The sequence below is a fragment of the Mesoplodon mirus genome, assembly GCF_964341445.2.
Source record: "Mesoplodon mirus genome assembly, chromosome: 6".
NCBI classification, from domain to species: Eukaryota; Metazoa; Chordata; class Mammalia; order Artiodactyla; family Ziphiidae; genus Mesoplodon; species Mesoplodon mirus.
The window spans coordinates 7,145,975-7,167,901 of record NC_138982.1 but is presented as its reverse complement, the minus strand read 5'-3'; the positions used below and the strand labels follow the sequence as shown (position 1 = coordinate 7,167,901).

At 47.9% G+C, this 21,927-nt stretch overlaps 1 protein-coding gene across 1 annotated transcript in view; it reads right to left on the bottom strand.

Annotated features, from left to right (window-relative positions):
• CLSTN2 (calsyntenin 2) overlaps positions 1 to 21,927 on the bottom strand; it is a 622,407-nt gene that overhangs the window by 6,512 nt on the left and 593,968 nt on the right. Inside the window, exons 10-16 of the mRNA XM_082625773.1 lie at positions 19,019 to 19,185; positions 11,797 to 11,945; positions 7,602 to 7,819; positions 3,258 to 3,428; positions 2,643 to 2,788; positions 2,389 to 2,512; positions 1,424 to 1,608 (exon numbers count right to left, since the gene is read on the bottom strand). Coding sequence (XP_082481899.1) covers positions 1,424 to 1,608; positions 2,389 to 2,512; positions 2,643 to 2,788; positions 3,258 to 3,428; positions 7,602 to 7,819; positions 11,797 to 11,945; positions 19,019 to 19,185 — 1,160 coding nt within the window. The remainder of the gene's footprint in view (positions 1 to 1,423; positions 1,609 to 2,388; positions 2,513 to 2,642; positions 2,789 to 3,257; positions 3,429 to 7,601; positions 7,820 to 11,796; positions 11,946 to 19,018; positions 19,186 to 21,927) is intronic.

Genomic DNA, 21,927 nt, shown 5'->3' with positions numbered 1-21,927 from the left:
GACAAAGTTCACGGTCCTCATTTTCCACGCCTGCCCCTCACCCCTGGGGGTTTGTGTCCTCAATCTCTACCCCATGCTTTTCCAGTCCCCTCCCCCTCCCCCCAGCGTTTCGGCAATTCCAGTCAAATCTTCTTTCTGGATTTATGTTTGGAGTTCATAAACCAGCCATAAGAGCTGTGAGCCCATGCTTGGCTACATCCCCTCTCTGGAGTGTTTTCTCTTCTACCTCTGCTTCCCCCAGATCCTACTCATTCTCAAGGCCTCTCTGAGGCTCCAAGAAATCGTCCCTGGACAGCCCCAAAGGCTCTCCCTGCTCATGCTTCACTGACTGCAGGCATCACCACGTTAGCCCTTGGTGAGCACGCTGTGGCCGGGTACTCAGAGCGCTCCTGGCATAATGGTCTTGCCTCCTAGGCCCAAGGCTCAGCTCTCTGAAGGTGGAAATGCTGGGGTCCCCAAAGTGGTGCGCTCAGCCCTATACCTACAGCACACGCTGGGACGAGCTGACCTGCACTGGCACGCTGGCTCTGAAGTTGGAGCAGGAGGCCAGGTGAGGCGGGGAAACTGGGGACTGGCTGGGATACTTTTCATTCCTCAGTGGCTCCTCCTCATGGCCACTGACTCCCTCGCTTTCTTACTCCTGCCTTTCCCCCCACCCAGCAGCCATGGGCAGACCAAAGGGCCCGACGGAAGCGGCTTTTCTTGAGTGTCCTATGTCCAGATCAGGGACATTTGGACACTCATGGGTGGATTCTGGGGGATGATGGGCCACTGGAAAGATAACTTTAGAATCAGACAGGCGTGGGTTTGAATACTGGTGGTGACATTACCAGCTCTGGGAGTTTGGGTACTTTACTTTCCCTCTCTGAGTTGGTCCTACCTTGGTAAATGAGGAGGGTGACTCCCACTTCACAGGTTGCTGGGAAGATTAAATGAGATGGTGCGTATTGAGGACCTCGTGCAGTGCTGGCGTGATGGGGGCTCAATAAATGGCGGGTATTACCATTGGGTTTTTGTATTAACATATTCTGAGTCTTTAAGTGAGCTCTGCAGGCAGATGGAGCAAAGCCATCTAATGTATACTGGTAGCTAATCAAAAATTCAATACTGAGTCCCTGAGAGTGAGTCAGCTCTGAGCTAAATACTACAGGGGAGGCCAGGGACAGACACTACGTGGCTGCTTGCCTTAAGAAATGTCTGGTTTTGTTTGTTGGGTGAGAGCAATTCACACGTTTTTTAAGCAGTGAATGTATTTGGTGGGTAAGTGTGGCTCATGCAGGTTGAGAGGCTGGAGGAGCCCAGAGAAGGGAAGGACCAGTGGGGCTGGGCTAGCTGGGCAGGGCTTCTGGCACAGGAAGGATGGAGCTGGGGGGAGGAGAGGCATCCCGCTCTGAGCTCCCAGCGCCCGCGTGACGATTGTTACCTCCATGGGGTTGACTGTGATAGTAAGTGCCGAGTCGTCCCAATCCATCTCGGCTTCCTTGGCAGCCTCAGACTCCTGGGTGAAGTGCTGGTGGGCGATCCGGACCCGGTACATGCCCATGGCCACGACAAACACTAGCATGCACACGGAGATGATGATGACCACCGTGGCAATGCTCGGGACCACTGGAATGAGGAAGGAATTTGCAGGACGTGGTGAGCGAGGGACTAGCTCACCCTTGGGATGGAACACGATTGAAACATCCATGTGTAGGTTAACATCTGCCCTACACTGCCCAGTTGGAGAGCTCTGGGTCAGAACCTTACTCTGTCTGGGCTTCACTTTTTTCATCTATGTAGTAGACTTCATCATTCCTATCCCATGGGAAGTAGCGAGGAGCAAATGAAATCATCTATGTGAATTTCCACAGAGGCACATAGTAGGTGCTCAATAAGTGCACATTCTCTTTGATTTCTTGCTTTTTCCATCAAAGCATAGGGCAGCCCCCTTCCCCTCCCCACGAGAGCTAGAAACTGTGGAGTTCAGTCGGGACAGACAGAAGTGCCCGCCAGATAGGAAGACAATATGGAAGGTACTGGAACAGACGTAAGGGTGGGAGACTTTGCAATATGGTGCATACGTGTGTGTGAGCGTATGTGAGGGGCTCAGGGAAGGCTACATACAGCATGTAGCTTTGAGTTGGGTCTAAAAGGACTTGCAAAATTTTACCCCAGCCCTTTGTAACATCTGCTATTATACATTTCTTATAACTTCTTGTGTACTTGACCTGCGCCCTCCTGAGGCCATGAGTGCCCCAGAGCCAGGCCCATAGCTTCTCCATGGCCGAGCACCTCCTTCAGTTCTGGGCGCCTCTGGCTGCTGCACCCTAACTGTCTGTTGAGTGGACGGTCTTGAGTCACCATCAGCACCTGGTGTCCCGAGGTCCCTCCTCCCATGTGACCTACCTGAACTGCGCTGGATGCTAGTCTGGGATTCCGGGTGCTGGACAGACTGGAGGAAGGGAGGCTGCACGATGAGGTGGTTGACGTGCTCCTTGTCTGAGACCCTGACCTCATGGAGGACGCTGACCTGAGAAGAGCAGGGAGGGATGCTGTGGACCGGGAGTGGCAGGTGGACCAGTGGCCGCAGTTCTCCCGAATAAGCGAAGTGAATGAATGGGCAGGCCAGGGCTTCCCTCACAACTGCGGGACTCACTCACCTCCAAGTTGAACTCATTGCTGGTGTAGCGCCCATTGAGTTCCGAGCACTTGATCCTGAACCGCCGGGCCTCCAGGGCAGCTGGACGCCAGTTGCGGTAGCGGATGTGATGTAGCACCTGCTCATAGCGGCTCATGGAGCCCACACCTGTGTCAAGAGACCACACCTGTCATAAGAAGGCAGAAGAGGGGCTGGGGAGACAGGCTGAAGCTGCTGGTGGTGTGGGTCTCCTGAAGTCGGTGAGGGTAAGAGCTCAGGGTGTTTAGGGGCAGACAGTGTGCCAGTGCAGACATTCTAAGGAGCCAATTAAACTGAAGCACGGAATTTCCACATAGATTGGGCTCTGACCACAATGTTTGGCCTCAATCTGAGATCAAACATGGTAAGAGCAGGCACCCGCCCAGTTTCTACAGATTTCCCCAGGAGTGGAACGGGAGCCAAGTCCCCAGGATACTGGAATAGCTCGCCAAAGGAGGGGCTAGAAGTCCACGCTCTGAGGTCAAGAGTCCCCTCCTGACCCACCTCCACAGGAGATGGAACTGCCATCACACTCATGACTCCCTGGACAAGGCCACTGAGAAGGGACCACTGGGTGCAGGACTGAGCATGGCCTTACCATAGATGGAGTAGCCGGCCGTGGAGTTGGTGGCGTCCAGGTGTCGCTGGTGGAGCTCACTGTGGTTGAGCTCCAAGCACTCCTGTTTGGGGTCCAAGTCCCCTCCCAGCACTAAAATGTCACAGAAATCTAAGTTGTGAAGCATTTCTTCAAAAACTGCTGGTTTGGGAGCTGTAGGAAGACAGACACATGGAAAACACAGGAGTGAGGACAGCTCAGGTCGTGGCCCTGACACACCGTCCTCCTCCTCCGTCACTGAACCCCAGGCTCAGGCTGGGTCAGGAGGAGAGGCTGGGGCATCCCAAATATCACCTCCACTGCTCAGATGGATGTCCAGGCAGCCCCTGAGGCTGGGCAGCACGAATTTATGTGAAGAACATGAACACAGCAGTCAAAAGATGTGAATTGAGGGCTCCCCTGGTGGCGCAGTGGTTGAGAGTCCGCCTGCCGATGCAGGGGACACGAGTTCGTGCCCCAGTCCAGGAGGATCCCACATGCCGCGGAGCGGCTGGGCCCGTGAGCCATGGCCGCTGAGCCTGCGCGTCCGGAGCCTGTGCTCCGCAACGGGAGAGGCCACAACAGTGAGAGGCCCGTGTACCGCAAGAAAAAAAAAAAAAAGATGTGAATTTGAATACCAGCGCTGCTTCTGAGAAGCCATATAGTATTAGAGAAACCACCTCCTGCTCAATTTCCTTATCTGTAAAGAGGGTAAGGGCATTGAGAAGATTGAAAACAATGTGTGGCACAGAATAGACGCTCAAGGAGGATTGGTCTCCTTTGGGACCAGAGATGAGTGCCCCTCCATCAGGCTCTCATAGCTTTCCCTGCATGGTCATGGTGTGTGTCTCTCTCTGTCTCTCCCAGCAGACTCTGAGCTTCTGAAAGGCAGAAGTACTTTGCATGACTAACTCTTCAGTATCTGAGGGGCTGGCAATGATACATTGCTAAAGTGGAGCTGCACTGGTGATATAATTAAATAAGTAAATTTGTTAGTCTAGTTGGCAAGCTGTTGCATCCCTTGGCAAAGTTCCTCAGGGAAGGGTAGTCTGAGACACTCCATCTTCTTCTCCAGGGTGGGCAAGGTGTGGAAGCAAGTGGTCGGCTCGGGCTCCCAGACTTTTTGCCTTTGTGGCACCAACCCTACCATTTGCAGAGGACACCCCTCCCCTTGCCAGTTTATGGAAGGCTGGTCCTAGGGCTGGAGACTAGCCAGTCTGGTCCCTCTTCTTCACTGCAGTGTGGCACTGACCTGGAGGTGCCGGCTCCCTACCCCCAGCCTCCAGGGGTGGCCTTTAGTGTGGAGGTGGGAGCACTTTCTCCATCACTAGAACTCTTGAATGTAATTGCCGCCTGTGGACTTTATCCTGGCATCTGTCCCAGGCCCTGGCAACATGGCGGTCAGCAGACCCATCTTTCCAACCCTTGTTCCTGTGTTTCTGGTTCCTGGACAGCCTAGCTGTCCTTGCCTGATACTATGACCCCAAGTTTCCCAGGGGAGTGTCTGAGTATTTGAATGCTGGACAGGTTGGCACTCCTAAATGAAAATCCTACTTTAAAATAAAAAGTGATTAGTAGTTACGGAGTCCTTGCTATACGCTAGGCACAGTGCAAAGGAAATCCTAACAGACAGACACTAGAGGAGGTACTCTTACTATTCCCATTTCACTGATGGGGGAATGGACAGTCCATGGGGTGGGGTGCTGTGGATTGCCTGGGGTCACACAGACGACAGGGGAGGAGCTGGACGGCAACCACGACCTTCTGATCCCACACTTTGTGAAAGTCTCAACCTCTGGGCCGGTGGTCTTTGAATTTTTTTTTTTTTTTTTTTGCGGTACGCGGGCCTCTCACTGTTGTGGCCTCTCCCGTTGCGGAGCACAGGCTCTGGACGCGCAGGCTCAGCAGCCATGGCTCATGGGCCCAGCCGCTCCACGGCATGTGGGATCTTCCCAGACCAGGGCACGAACCCGTGTCCCCTGCATCGGCAGGCGGACTCTCAACCACTGCGCCACCAGGGAAGCCCCTTTGGATATTTTTGATCTTGTGGGCTTTTATTGAAAAATTTGTGAACAAGTATATTTACTCATTAAGCAGACTGGTATATTTTGTGCATGATAAAACATTTATGAAAACAAATGTTGAAAGGATTCACTAAAGATGAGAGAGCTATTTTAAATAATTATTTTGTTTTGTTTAGTTTTTAAGGGATACCAGAAACATTTTTTGCTCTCAACGGATATATGTTGTTATAAATAATTTCGTACACTTACTTTTTAAATGCTTGCCAATCTCAATGGCTTCGTGTAGCGTTGGCAAAATCTAAAAGCACATTAATATACACTTAACGAAGTCTGTCATTAATAATGGTACACGTATACCTCTCTTTCAAATGGCCTGTGGTTTCTTGGTTTTCTTGGGAGCTGTACTCTTGTCAGGTCAGGTTGGGTCATCCTGGCTCCTATGACCCAAATGCTGACTGATTGCTCACCCTAGGTAGGGGGCGTGTTCACCCCACCATTTTCTCTCGTTCTCTTGCGCTTGCATATGGACAAAATCTTCCATCAGTTTCCCTGATTCCCACTGTGCCGAAGGGACTGTACTGGGCTCAGGGACTTACTGGCAAATCAATAAGTTGGGCTCTGGAGGAGATCCTTGTCAGGTTTAATAAACAGATAATCACTACTGAGGGCTCGCCAGTGTGTGTGAGAGAGAGCGCTAGTGGCTGGAAGTGTACAGAGTGGTTGGGCGTGTAGAGTACCAGCCTGGGGTCAGGGTGGTGGGGTCTTCTGGAAGAGGGGTTGAAGGTAGAGATTTTTGTCGGCAATAATGGGGAACGGGACAGAGAGGGACCTTCCAGGACGAGGGTAGAGAGTGAGTAGACATGTAAGCTAACACAGAGGGAGAGAGGGGTGTGATGTCACTGGTACTGAAACAGCACAAAGAGTGAGTCGATGAGGGCAGAAGATGGTGGTGGAGAGGGTCACGGGTGGCACATGCCATTAGCCTGCTCGTTTATGGCACCCATAATAATGATTATTCTTACAACGATAAAAGTGAAATTTTAGAAGTACTAACAATAGTTCTCGGGCACTCGGCTATGCAGTCTGCATGCACCTCTCATAAACAGAAGGTGAGATGTGGACCCAGATAATTGCTTGTCCCTGCGTTGCCTATAGGCTGATGTCAGGCCTCGGGAATCCAGATACTCTCAGCTACAGCCTGCAGCCACCGCAGTCGGAGGCCCTTCTTTTCCTGTCTGATATTAGCCACAGATGAAGGCAAGAGGGAAGATCACACGACCTAATGCACCTTGGAGTGTAACCGGGAAACGGTGCTGCCCAGACAGGTGGTATAACACCATCTATTTTTGTGAGCTAAGAAGGGCTGTCTTGCCAGACATCCCATTTGCTGGGGACCAGCATGGTTTAAGGCAGGGGGTAGTTAGGATTATTACAGAAGCAGCCCTTCGGGAACTCAGTGCCACTGGCACTAGCCCATCGTTAGCAGCTGCTTTGGGAGGGGGAGAGGGAGAGTTGAAAACATTCTTTCGGAGGAGGCAGCAAAGGATGGTTCTCAAACTCGTATTCCTCCCGTAGATCTGGGCCCCAGGTTTTCCTGCCTTCCTTCCATATCCTTCCATCCCTCTCCCCCCACCAGCCGAATATACTGTAGCTTTCAGTGCAACTCAGTGTTTCTTCCTGGCAGACAATTCAAATTACTTTTACTGAACAGCCCTCCCGACAATGAAACTGTTGGAAAGAACAACTGGAAAGTTCCAAGCGTTGAGAGGGATATCGCTGAAGGAGACTTTTACGGGGTATACATTAAGATGCAGCTCTATTTTTTTCTCCATGCTTCTTTAACTTTCTTCTCATTACCAAAATAATACACGTGTACTACAGAACATTTTGCAGTTGTAGAGAAGTGAAGGGGTGCAGAAACAAATTGGCTCTTTTCCTGCTTCTCAGAGAATATCACTGTTAGCATTAGGTGTGTTTCCTTCTGGGCATTTTTCTACATATTTTTTTCTTGACAGAGTTGCGATCACTCTACACGTAGCTACTCTGTAATTTGCATCTTGCTTTTTTTTTTTAAACTTACTGTTTGGCCTAAGTGCCTTCCCTCCAACATCATACCTCTTCTATGGGGGTGCCACAATTTTCTAAGCCATTCATCCCTCTCTGTTATTTATCTGCATTGTTTCCAGGCTTTTTTGTTCCGTTATCATAAATTACCCCGCTATGGTGAACAATACATCAGTTGTCCCGAAGTGTGATTGACGAGAATTATACTTCATGTGAGAATTTAAGGTTCCACCCCCCCCAACCCAGTGTGCGCCTGTACCTGTGGTCTTCAAGTCACTGGGGGCCTCGGTTTTGGCGAAGGTGCTCACAATCTTGATGTCGGGGAAGAGGGTAACCCCTTTGGTGCTTTCAAACTGGGCAGTGGGTCTCCAGAAGCGGTCCGTGCCATGGAGGGTGATCTGAGGCTCGACGGCCTGCAGCACCATCACGTAGGCATCCACGTCAGGGAGGCTGATACACACATCTTCTCCAAAGCACCTGGGAAAACAGCAGTCACGGCAACTGAAGAGCAAACCCTGGAATCATCCGGCCATGGACAAAGATACATACAGCCACCTCTAGTCCTCGACGAGACATCCTGACTGCCCGAGAGCCTCTGAGGATGTCAACAGACATCCAGATTCAAAGCCACATTTTAGTTAAAACTACTAGCAATCTAGGGACTTGAAAGGATTAGCTCCTGGGTGAAATAGGAATTTTCTATACCACCAACAAGCAACCATTAGACCTTTAATTATCCTTTAACAAAGTAATCAATGGCAACATTAATTAGACAGCAACTGCTTGTTATGTGCATAAGGATTTGGTAAATAAATTGTTGTCTCGCTGGTTAGTTACAGCCATCTTACTGAGTGAGACCCCAGGGCTAAACTCTCCTGCCTGCCGGAACAGCGTATATGTTCTCTCTCTACAAGGATATCACACAAGTGCGGTGCCTCTTCCAGATGTGCCAGCAGACTGCTATTGTAATCATACTCCTTTTTCCTGATACACTGCCACAAAAATATCTGGGAGCCAGAGTGGTGTGACAACAAGAGCAAAGCCTCGGAAGTGAGACAGGCAAGGGTCCATGCCTGGCTCTGCCACTCCTGGACTGGGAGGCTCTGGGCAAGGGGCACGACTCCTGTGAACCTCAGTCTCTTCATCTATACAGTGGGGATGAATAATTAATTACCTTCTAGTAGTAAGGCTTAAATGCAGATGACATGTAGATAGGAAGCTGCCCAAGAGCCTGCATCATGGTTGGAGCTCAGTACATGTTGACAGATCTGACAGTGTCATCAGACCTCATCAGGCATGTGTGTCACTGGCACTCTCTGCTGATCATCTAGACCAAAGACCTAAGCTAAAATGGAGAACCCCAGGGTCTAGAGAGATGCTCTGGGAATGATGGGTGGACTCCAGCTGGTGGCAGCCATCAACTTGCATCCCTTGGCAAAGCTCCTGGGGGAAGGGTAGGCTGAGACACTCCAACTTCTTCTCCAGGGTGGGCAAGGTGTGGAAGTAAGTGGTCGGCTCGGGCTCCCAGACTTTTTGCCTTTGTGGCACCAACCCTACCATTTGCAGAGGACACCCCTCCCCTTGCCAGTTTATGGAAGGCTGGTCCTAGGGCTGGAGACTAGCCAGTCTGGTCCCTCTTCTTCACTGCAGTGTGGCGCTGACCTGGAGGTGCCGGCTCCCTACCCCCAGCCTCCAGGGGTGGCCTTTAGTGTGGAGGTGGGAGCACTTTCTCCATCACTAGAACTGTTGAATGTAATTGCCGCCTGTGGACTTTATCCTGGCATCTGTCCCAGGCCCTGGCAACATGGCAGTCAGCAGACCCATCTTTCCAACACTTGCTCCTGTCTTTCTGAAGGTGCCAGGTGACTCCCTTTCTGATTCTCAGGAGTTTTTCTGGGGTCCCCTTCCTAGCTGCCCTCCCAAGCAGCTGTTTGGCTGAGAAATGATTTGATAGGCCAGTAAGGGTGTTATTTAGAGGTCACAGTGATGGTCTCATCTCCTTAATTTAACTCTGATCCCTGGGGACAAGAACCATGACTTTTCTTTCTCTTGCATACTCATGGTATTTAGGAGCTCTATCAAGGCTAGGTTGGTTAATTTAATTCAATTAATAAACATTTGTTGAGCATGATACTATACACAGAAAAATCCTAAAGATGCTACCAAAATCTGTTAGAACTAATAAATGAGTTCAGTAAGTTGCAGGATACAAATTAATATATAGAAATCTGTTGTGTTTCTGTACACTGACAACAACCTATCAGAAAAAGAAATTAAAAAACAATCCCATTTACAATTGCATCAAAAAGAATAAAATACCTAGGGATAAATCTAACCAAGGAGGTAGAAGACCTCTACTCAGAAAACTACAAGACATTGAAGAAAGAAATTAAAGACATTACAAACAAATGGAAAGATATACCATGCTCATGGATTGGAAGAAATAATATTAGTAATGTGACCATACGACCCAAGGCAATCTACAGATTCAATTCAATCTCTATCAAAATGCCAATGGTATTTTTCACCAAACTAGAACAAATAATTCTAAAATTTGTTTAAAACCATAAAAGATCTCAAATAGCCAAAACAATCTTGAGAAAGAAGAACAAAGCTGAAGGTATCACACTCCTGACTTCAGACTATGCTACGAACCTAGAGTAATCCAAACAGTATGGTATTGGCACAAAAACAGACACATAAATCAATGGAACAGAATAGAGAGCTCAGAACTGAACCCATGCATATATGGTCAATTAATCAATGATAAAGGAGGCAAGAATATAAAATGAGGAAAAGACAGCTTCTTCAATAACTTGTGTTGGGAAAACTGGACATCTACGTGCAAAAGAATAAAACTGGACTACTTTCTCACACCATACACAAAAGTAAACTCAAAATGAGTAAGACCTGAAACCATAAAACTAGAAGAAAGCATAGGCAGTATGCTCTTTGACATTGGTCTTAGCAATATTTTTTTGGATGTGTCTGCTCAGGCAACAGAGACAAAAACAAAAATAAACCCATGGGACTACATCCAACTAAAAAGCTTTTGCACAGTGAAGGAAACTATCAACAATATAAAAAGCCAGCCTGATGAATAGGAGAAGATATTTGCAAATAATCTTATATAGTAAGGGGTTAATATCCAAAATATACAAAGAATTTATACAACTCAACAGCAAAAAACAGATAACCCAATTAAAAGATGGGCAGAGGACCTGAATAGACATTTTTGCAAAGAAGACATACTGATGGCCAACAGACACATGAAAAGATGTTCAACATCACTAATCATCAGGGAAATGTGAATCAAAACCACAATGAGGTACCACCTCATCCCTGTCAGAATGGCTAATATCAAAAATAAAATAAATAAAAAGTGTTGGCGAGCATGTAGAGAAAAGGCACTAAACACTCTAAAAAGGCACTAAACACCTCTAAACACTATTGGTGGGAATGTAAATTCGTGCCGCCACTATGGAAAACAGTATGGAGGTTCCCCTCAAAAACTAAAAATAAAGCTGCCGTATAATCTAGCAATTTCACTTCTGGGTATTTACCTGAAGAAAATAAAAATGGTAATTCGATAAGATATATGCACACTAATGTTCATTGCAGCATTATTTACATTAACCAAGATATGGAAGCAACCTAACTGTCCAAGGATAGATGGATGGATAAAGAAGATGTGGTTTTATATATTTATGGTGTGTGTGTATATATATATATTTGTATATATATGTAGTATATATATATTTATATATATTTGTAATATAGTATATATTTAACACATATTAATGCTATAATAATAATAAATGATATGTATATATATATATACACACACATGGAATATTACTAAGTCATGAGAAAAAAATATCTTGCAATTGGCAACAACACGAATAGATCTAGAGGGTGTTATGCTAAGTGAAATAAGTCAGAGAAAGACCGTATGGTTTCACTTCCATGTGGAATCTGAAAAACAAAACAAAAACAAACTCATAGATTCAGAGAACAGGTGGTTGCCAGAAGGGAGGGGGTTGGGGGTGGGGTGAAATAGGTGAAGGAGATTAAGAGGTACGCACCTCCAGTTATAAAATAAAAAATCCACAGGGCTGTAACATACAGCATAAGGAATATGGTCAATAACATTGTAATAACTCTGTATAGGGACATATGGTTACCAGACTTATCATAGTGATCATTTCATAGTGTATGTAAATATCAGATCACTAAGCAGTACACCTGAAACTAACAAAACATTGTATGTCAACTATATTTCACTTAAAAAAAAACAACAAAAAGAGAACACAGATCCATTGGGGTGTCCTCATAGGGAGAGCAGAGAAGCTGCCAATAGTTGAAGAGAGGTGAATCCTGTTTTGCGAGAAAACATTCCCAGGGACCGTCGCTGATGCCTTGACTGAGCCCCAGGCTGCCCAGCATCCACTCACTGGACCTTGGAAGAGACTTTCAGGCGCCGCACACCCGCGGTTGGGAACTGCCTGGAGTTGATGTAGGAGACCTTCTGGAGGGCACGGTTGATGTTCCCAATGTCGTCACCTTCCATCACCAGGACAGACTGCGAGGGGTTGAAATGATACTGGAAGACAGAAAGCAGTATCACAGGAGAGAATGATCAACCATGTACCCAGTCTCATGGAGACCCTCCATCTCCATGCAAAGGCCACTAAGGCCCGCACAGGCGTCTCCAGAGCATCTGCAAGTGCAGGAGCTGTGTGCACAGGTAACTGTTTTAACCCCTCATGCAATCCCTGCTGCCCTCTGGTGGGCTTTGGGACCCTCCTCTGTAAGATTCCCTGTGGATTATAAACTCCTGGTAATACCACCGGGAGCCACAGGATGAATTCTGAAATCCCAGACACAGTGCTCTTGGGGCCCAGCCTTTGGTGGGCTCTGGGCTACTATGGGGTCCTTCCCAGAAACTTTCAGCTCTTGGACTGCCACACCTCAGCTCATAGCCCGGAAACCTGGGGCTTTTGTTCCTTTTGCTGTCTTGACTTTGGCCTTGAACTGCTCCCCCATTCACCCTGCACTCCACCTCCTGACCCATGTCCCATCTTTTTAGTTTCCAACCTTAAAGTTCATTTTTAAGTTAATGACCTCCCTTCTCTCTTAGATCTGATTCTTGGTCTTGCCTTCTAGGTGCTAAACTCTGGTTTCCCATGAGTTTTAATCACTTGCTGTTTACACGCCTGCCAGCTGCCCTAGGTTTGTTATCTATCTATCCTATCCTGGGTCCCTGGTATCCCACGCTGGGTGAAGGCCCAGGGGCTACGATGCTCCCCAGTGAGTCACTTGGGTCCTCAAACCAGATAAAGTAGATCCAGACTTGTCTCTTCCATGGTGTTCCCAGCAGTTACTCTTCTTTGAATGGAGCATGGAGCATATATATTCAAATATATATATGTGCTAAGTGAAAGTGTCCATCTTATTCCTATCTCCTATCCAACCAATTTCCTCAACCTTATCCCACAGGTAATCACTGTTCCATTAATTTCTTAGTGACGAATTGCATTATTGTTCAAAATTAGTTGTTTCCCCTCCCAGTGAGATGCTTATAGAAGCCTGTCAACAGGCTTGATCATGTGATTTATGGTACTCTTCCATACAGGATATACATTTTTGTCCTGTTGTGCTCAATAGTGGTCATGTGACTTGCTTGGCCAACAAAAAGTGGGCAGAAGTATTGTTTGGTTCACACCTGGGTGGTAGATTTAACAGCCAGTTAATTCATGGTGCCATGTCCCTCTCCCTCTGCCATGAAATCTGCAAAGTTCCCTAATGGTCTATCAGCCTGGGTCTCACAGTGAGGGGGCCAGAGCTGCAGCCAGTCTTGAATGGGCATGAAGTGCACACAACAAAAAACAATTGCTGTATAATTCACTGAAATTTTAGTCACTTGTTACTGCAGCATAACCTAGCGTATCCTGACAGTTATACTTAAGCATTTTATGAATATATAATCAATGAATATAGATTCCCATTTTTCTCCTTTCTTACACCAAAGGTAGCTTGTTACATACTATACTGTACTTTGCTTTTTTCACTTAGCTTTTGTCTTGGAGATCTTTTATTTTTTTTTAAGTTGTATAATATTATTTAATATTAAATAATTCACTTAACCAGTCTCCTAATATGAACATTGGGTTATCTCCAGTCTTATACTAATAATGGCACAATGAATAATCTTATATATATAACATTTCCTAAGTGTGTAAATGTATCTGTAGAATAAATCCCTACAAGGGAAATTGCTAGGTCAAAGAGTATATGCAGTTTAAATTTTGACAAATGTTGCAAATTTTCCATTGCTAGGGATTATACCAATATGCTCTCCCTCTCATAGCGTATGAGAATGTTCTTTCAAAACCTCAACAACAGAGCATGCTGTCAAACTTGGGACTTTTGCCAATCTGATAGGTGATAAATACTATCTTAGTGTAGTTTTATTTTGCATTACTCTTTCCATGAAGTAGATTGAGTATGTTTTCAAGCTTTTAAGGGGAAATCTGTCTATGTTAGCTTTTCCCTGATATGACTCAGATGTCTTTACAAGAGTTCCTGTTCTGTGTCCGGACCCTATCAGGAGGTAGTTATCTCATGAGCACTATGGTGCCATTGTCCCGCATAATGAGTCCCTTGCATTGTGACCCCCAGCCAACTGATAGCTCAGTCTTTGTCTCTTTCAACTATCTTATGATTGTTTCATTGTTACCTCCTCCTTGAAGCCTCCCCAGCTTCCCTCACTTAGGTCCCCACTGAGCTCCTATAGTGCTATGAAATGGTAGTATAATTATTATAGTGCAGTGACTACGAGCTCACTGAAGACGGGGGCTCCGACTGTTATCCCCGAATCTCAGAACCTTGTCCTAGTGCCCGGAAGCCCCTGTTAGATGAAAGAGTGAATGGTCCCCCGCTGCCGTCACTGTTCTTCTTTCCCTATGATCCGGTTTCCTCCTGTCCTCAAGGCCCTGAGCAGGGTCTCTCTGAGCTGCGACGTCCGGTCACAAGCACTGTTCCCTATGCTGGATTCAGGAGCCCCTGGGCATATGCACAGGTGACGTTACAGTCGGCCTCTTGTGGGTCTCTCTCTTGCTGGGGCTGACTCACTAGCTTAGCGTGCTCAGCCGTGGAGATGCCACATGCTGGTGAATCATCAATAGTTCTGAGTGTTTTACAGATCATCCATTTCTCATTTGAGCAGATTGAAAGTCATTCTTCTAAATATACCACTTAAGTTTCCATGGATTTTGCGCTCTCCCCGTCCCTGCCAACCCCTGCTGTAGCAGTCTTTTGGTGCTTTTGCTGTCTGTCTGTCTGTTTGCCCCCCACCAGCAGACTGTGAGCACCTCGAGGGCAAGGTCCACTGACTTTATTCAGCATCCAGAGGGTCCAGTACACGACAAGCATGAGACAAGATGATGCCCCCTGCAGAAAAGGCCAATCTCCGAGCCGTGCATGAGGGCTGAACAGGAAAATCAAGCAGTTCATCCAGAAGGATGGACTGGGCAGCAACCCGTGGCATCAGCAGAGGGCACGCCCACTGAAGCCTCCTAGGGAGAGGACGGGTGAGGGAATGTGTTGGATCTCTAGTGAATACCCAAGTCTGGCTGCCAGAGCATCCCAAAGACTGCCACAGGGCTTGAGGCGGGCACTGGCTAGCCATCAACACGGTTCTTGCAGGATCAATTAAACCCTCCACTAGAACAGGTTTTGCTTGTATGTTTGTGTTCTTTCGTGGCATGACTGCGGGTCGGTTTCTGGTTTTGCGAGACACAGGGTGGTATTGGCATTTCCACAGGGGCAGGAGATGGCTTCCTGGGGACCTAGCAAAAAGTGATAGCACTCACTCTCCCTGGAAAGCTGGGCTGTAGCCACAGTGACTCCTTTCTCTGAACCAAGAAGCGGTTAGACAGATGGTCTTAGCAGAATGGTCAGCTGTCCTGGAGGGTCAGGCTGGGACATCGGTGAAGTCCCTGCCGAAAGCCCTGGCCTGTTCTTTGAGGACAGGCTGGCTGTGGCCCTCCAGGCACCTCGCCCTCCCTGCCAGCTCCTCTGGGCGGGGAAAGATGAAGATTCCCTGCAACAGAGGCTCTTCTGTTGCAACTGTCACGCAGGATTACTTTTCAAAAGAAGCTGGGGCATCAGCAATGCCAAGTGCAAGGTCAGCCCAGCAGGAGAAGGAAACTGTGATTTGCTGAGAGCCTAGTTATCAGGTTTTCTAGGGGAGATCTGTATCTATATCTATATGTATATCTATATCTATATATCTATATCTATGTATCTCATCTGTATGTGTATCTTTGCTATATTTGATACATAAATATATGTAAGGATATATAAAATATATATATGTTATTCAATTCTTACATCACTACAAAATAATACTAAGTCCATTTTACACACAAGGAAATTGGGGCTTAAAGGATTAAAGCACCTTGCCCAAGGTCACCCAGGTCATGAATATCCGTACTGTGCTTTGAACCTAGGAGGGCTTTGTCCCAAAGTTCTTGCTCTTTCCCACTCTTCCACACTAGAGATGACAATTTGGCAGGGATGACGCTATGAAAATCAGAAGTGTGTATTCTTCAGGAATGTGGCGATTCCACAGTGTCTCATATGGATACATAACAACAACCACCTCGATCATGTGATGACTCCAGACATGCTGGAGAAATAGCTGGAAATATGCATGATCCAGGGGAAAACAAGTGAGACAAGGAACCCATGTGGGACCCTGTGAGTAGACGGGATGTTTCCTTAATCACGGCAGGCCCTCACTTTTTGGACTAGCCAGAGGGGAGGGAGGAGGCCAGGAGCCAGTAGAGAAAATACTAGTCATTATTCAAAAAAGAAATGAGGGATGAAAGAGGAAAGGCAGGTAGGAAGCATTTTTTTTTTTTTTTTTTTTTTTGCGGTACGCAGGCCTCTCACTGTCGTGGCCTCTCCCGTTGCAGAGCACAGGCTCCGGACGCGCAGGCTCAGCGGCCATGGCTCACGGGCCCAGCCGCTCTGCGGCATGTGGGATCTTCCCGGACCGGGGCACGAACCCGTGTCCCCTGCATCGGCAGGCGGACTCTCAACCACTGCGCCACCAGGGAAGCCCCAGGAAGCAGTTTTAATCATTTTCAAGAATGCCTTCTAATCTGAGTCGTGAGGCGGAAAGAGCCTAGACTTATTTTGGCCAAGTCCCTGAGCCCCAACCTCCTTATTTCTGAAATGGGGTCATAATATTTAACTTGTTGTGAGAAGTAGGGATAATGAGCTTAAAACAGCCCCCAGTGGGTGCACCGTAACGTCGCGTGTGTTATCATTAACTTCTCATACAGTGAACTAGTTCTTGCCCGCCGCGCCCTAAGGATGGGGAAGGATCGTTTGCAGTGACTGGTTCTGAGCAGGTGGTATTCGAAAAAGTCAGATGAGCCTCCTCCACTCCCCACAGCTCCGGGTGCCACTTCATTTAGCACTTCCTCTTTCACAGGCTAGGACTGCTGTGTAGGAATTGCTATGGTTCTTAATTTATAGTTCTAAGAATGTGTGGCTTTTAAGTCCAGCATCTTTGGTTTATTTGTTCTGTGGTGCTTGGAATCCTGCAGCTGTGGCCCCATGGGATGGTCCAGAGCAGAGAAGATCCACGCAGAGGCAGGGAGCAAATCCAGAATCAGAGAGGGGACAGATGCTGGATCTGTTGGAGGACAGATTTCACTGGCTTGACAAAACACTGAGGGAACAATACAAACAGTAGACCAAGGATCAAACCCCAGGCTCTGCCTGTGAGGATATCTGTATGAAATGTGCCATGAGGGGCTTGCCTGGGCCAGCTGCCATGAACTTGACAGGTGGAATGCTGGCCTTTGCAGTACAGGCGGTCTTGTGAGTTTCCTTCAGACAGGTGATTAGCTATTAGAGCACCTGTGTGTATGTGTTTCATGCATGTTGAACAATGTTCTGGAAAGTCATCCATGCTTTACCCTGCTTGTGTGCTCCTCCCATCTTCCCCCTCTGACCAGGGCTCCAGGGTGAGCATTCTGAGCCCCACGCCTGTCCAGATCATGCTCCCTTGCACGGAGCCCTTCAATGGTTGCTTGTTGCCACAGAAAAAAAAAGTAAACACCAGATATTAACAAGGCCCCATGACCTGGCCTCTGCCTACCTCTCTGGTCCCGCTTTCTAGCTTTCCTCCTGCAATTTGGGCACTTGTAACACTGGCTTCCTGCCTAGAGTGACCGCCCTGCCCTCTCCCTTGCCACCCACTGCCTGCTTTTCTCCGGTTGGTTCTTAACCGTCCTAAACAATACGCTCAGACTTCACCTCCTCCAAGGAGCCTTCCCTCACTGCTGTTTCTCCTGGTTCTGAAGCTCTGGAGCAGAACTGCCTGGGATCCCATTCTGGCTGTGCTCCTGACTCACACTGGGATCCTTGGCAACTTTCCTTTCTCCTCCAGGCCTCCATTCCTCATGTGCAAAATGGGAAGATTCATGGTACATTTATCATAGGTTGTTCTGGGGCTTAAGTGAGTTAAACCCATAAAGGTTTTAGAACAGTGCCTGGTACCCAGGAGACCCTCAGTAAATGTCAGTGCTCATAATCATTGGAGCACCGGATGACAGGTGTCTGCTTGGGCCATTGAGTGCCCCAAAGACAATAATCTTGGAACATTCATTTTCGTGTCCCTCTCCGCAGCCCAGAACCAAATTATATGGGTGTCCGCGGAATGTTTGCTGAAGTGACTGCAACGTCAAGTCGAGGCATGATTTGCCCAGATCACTGGTTTCTCCAAGGCCAGTCCAAGTCAGAGCCCCACAAGCAGTCGGCCACTGAGAGCGTGAATGAGAGGGCCCTCTGTTGGAGGGGTGACCCCTGTCCAGGAGAGGCAGGCCTGGGGTGGGGAGGCCGGGCAGCTCCATGGGCAGTGCTGAGTGGGGACGGATGGGAGGTGGTGGGAAACCTCTGTTCTGGTCACTCCCTCCTTGGGAAACCTTCACAGCCGCTGGGGCCTCATGGGGCTGTCCTGTGTCCCTGGAGACAGAGGGTGGGCCACCCTCACTCCCAGAGAGGAGGCCAAGGGGCTGCCTGCTGTCACCGGGGTCCGCTATGATGGAGTGGGGGCTGTGATGATGTTTACCCTCCTCTTTGCTCAGGACCCCGAGGCCTGATGCGGGCAGGCGCTCCTCGGTCCAGGTGAGGCCAGATCTATACCTGCCCATCGTGGGCGGGGAGGTGCTTGATGAGGACCGTCAGCCACATCCTGCGCCCCTCAGGAGGAGCTTTTCTCAAAATGCAGCTTGGATTCCCTTGGATCGTTTGAAGAGTTTTATTTTGTGTGGATGACAAAATCGTGAATCTGTTCATAGTCCCTCTGGCAGCCAGACATTGCCTGGAGCCCAATCTTGGCCTCAACTTAACAACATAAGACCCAGTGACCTCTGCATCTGCTTTCTAATTCCACCCACCCCGGGGTGACCTTCCTTTGTAATTAGTAGTTTCCATGGTCCAAACTTTTAATCCGACTTTTCTGTATTTCTGAAAGTTATGCCTGCATGCTCCCTCAGTTCCTTTGGGCAAATAAACAACAAAGCAACCCACCAACCCAGGAAACTCACAAAGCACAAAGCACCGTCTCACCGGGAGCAATGCTGGCTCCTTCCTTACCTTTATTCCTTGGCCCAGTCTTTCCAGGGAATTGATATCCAGCCCTTCCTTGCAGGCCTGCAGGCAGGAAATCACCTTCTGACTGTCCATTTTGCCAGGGCGGATGGTGAGACTGGCCAGGCTGCCATGGAAGAATTGAGCAAAGCGTGGCTTGGTGACTTCTCCTCCTAAAAGATAAAGAAGCATCGTTATTTGCCCTGTGGACATTGGGTAGGAAACGGCGCTTCAAGGCGCCATCTGGCTGGGGAACCAAGAACACAGTGGCTGCATCCCCTAAACCCGAGCTTTTCCTTCCAAGTGGTGAGCGCAGAGTTGTGAAGCCGGAGTCTCAAGAGGATGTCACTGGCCGCCAAGACCTTGGCCCTCCGCCAGGTGCACCTATTTAGGAATCTGGAATTCCTGAATTTAAAACATTTACTTTCAGAGGCACGGGCTGTCTTAAAAGACAGAAGGGCCTACAGAGTAAAAGTAGGAGAGAGAGAATCTACCAGTGACGCAAGACGTGCCGTGTGCCAGGCTGTCTGCTGGGGGCTTCACCTGAGCGAGCCTGCAGAGAAGGGATCATTGTTTCCAACTGACAGATGAAGAACCCTGGGACTCAGAAAGGTTGAGGGACTTGCCCCAGGACACACAGCTAAATGCTGGAGCTGGTACTCTAGTGGTGTATGTGACTGCAGAGCTGGCATTTGCTCTCCTGTATTCATTCCACAGAGAGGCTGGCGTGCGATTGAGGGGTCCTAGAAGCCCCATGTCCCTGGGTTCTGGCTTTCTCACAGTGAGTTGATTTCACATCAGCTCCGATCCAGGTTCTCTGGCATATAAGGGCTTCCTTGATTCTGTTCTACCTCTGACCTTCTTCTCGTCACCCAAGAGTTTTTTTTACTGTTTCCTCTACTGGTTTTGCTGAGTCCTGTCTGAGCCCAGGTCGGCTCTTCTGCATGTGAAATTGATCAACGCGGCTTGTGTTGCAAAGGCAGCCTGGAAGCCACCTCTTGACATTTTTCTCCCTCATTTCCTTAAAATAAAAGCCCCCCTAAGGTCCACTGGAAGCCTCACCTCCTCCACGAGGCCCTCCCCACTGACTTCACTGAGCACAGACCCCTTCCATCCCTGGGCAGCTTATGTCAATGATCTTAGTCTTGATCTTGCACTTCTATTTGTTCAGAGGGGTAGCTGAATGTACAGGAGAGATGGATCTGGGTGGAAATCCAGCTCTGCTAATTCCCTGAGGAGGTTCTATTGCCTCTCTGAGCCTCCACGTGCTTGTAGGGGACATGGCTGGGTTTTGCCTCCTGGTTCTCCTGCGCTGTCTCAGCAGTGGTCCCCATCAGTGTGCTCCATGAGAAACCTCCCTGTGTACAGCTTTCCCCAGCATCTGGAGGGCAGGTTCCTGGAAGGTTCTGCCAGAGCAACACCACAGCGATTTCTCTGCCTTTCAGTGAGCCATGCTGTGTCAGCAAAGTCTGGACCTCTGCCTGGGTGGCAGAGGGTTCTCCACAGGGTGCTCTTTCTCAGCCCTGGGGAGGGTGGGTGTCCTGATATCTGCATTCCTATAGCCTTCAGAGGTCTCTCTACTTAGCAGCTAATCCTTCATTATTCTAACACGCTGTTATAGTTAATAATTTTTTATATTTCTTTGTTGAAATTACTGTGTGGTTTCTCTCTCCTGACTGGGTCCAGACTGATACACCCTCTAGGTTTGCACACATACATTTGCTCACACCCGTTCCTCTCACACTGAGATACCACCTCCAGACTGCTCAGATCAGGCAGATCCCACTGGTTCTTCAAGGCCCCTTAAGCCCCCTGCTTACTTTGCCCTCTCCCTGCTCTGAGTCTGGAACACAATAGTTCATTTTAATGCACCCTCACAACTCAGCATTGGTAGTTAATGTATGTGTGCTTTATGTCTTCAATAGCCTATAAGGGGTGGTTCTTGACTTCCACTGCACATTTTAATCACCTGGGGATATTTAAAAAGATAAACTGACCCTGGTGAGGGGTCCCACCCCTAGAGATTGTGACCTAACTGGTGTGGGGAGTTTTTTTAAAAAAATTCAAGTATAGTTGATTTACAACGTTGTGTTAGTTTCAGTTATATGGCACAGGTTCTTTCCCCCATAAGTTATTACAAAATATTGCCTACAGTATAGTTCCCTGTGCTGTATAGTAGGTCCTGGTCGGTTATCTATTTTCTATATAGTAGTGTGCATATGTTAATCCCAACCTTCTATTTATCCCTCAGCCCTGTTCTTTCCCCTTTGGTAACCATAAGTTTGTTTTCTATGTCTGTGAATCTCTTTCTGTTTTGTAAATAAGTTCATTTGTATCTATTTTTTTAGATTCCACACATAAATGATTTTATAATATGATATTTCTTTCTCTGTCTGACTTACTTCACTTAGTATGATCATCTCTAGGTCCACTCATGTTCCTGCAAAATGTCATTATTTCATTTTGATGGCTGAGTAATATTCCACTCTGTATATATACCACATCTTCTCTGTCCATCCCTCCGTCTGTCTCTTTCAGGTGAATCAAACATGAAGTCAAGGTTAAGAACCAGTGGGCTATACACTTCTTGAGGCCAGGCTTCTGCATACTCCTTGAGTCAGCTCTCTCCTTTATACCACCCACAGGCTTACTCTTGCCCCTCTCCATACGCTGCTAGAATTTATTGTTTAAGTCTGTCTCCTGGATGGCAGGGAGTACTCATGCAGGATTCATTGTAATGAAGACAATACTGAACAGGTATTAGGGGCTGAGGGCTGCCCCAGGCACTTTGCACAAGTTGGCTCATTTATCCCTCTCAGTAACATGGGCCCCTGTCCCTGTGTCATCAAACATCTTGCACCCTGCCTTGCACACAGCAGACACTTCATAATTGTTTGCTGAATTGAAGAAGATGG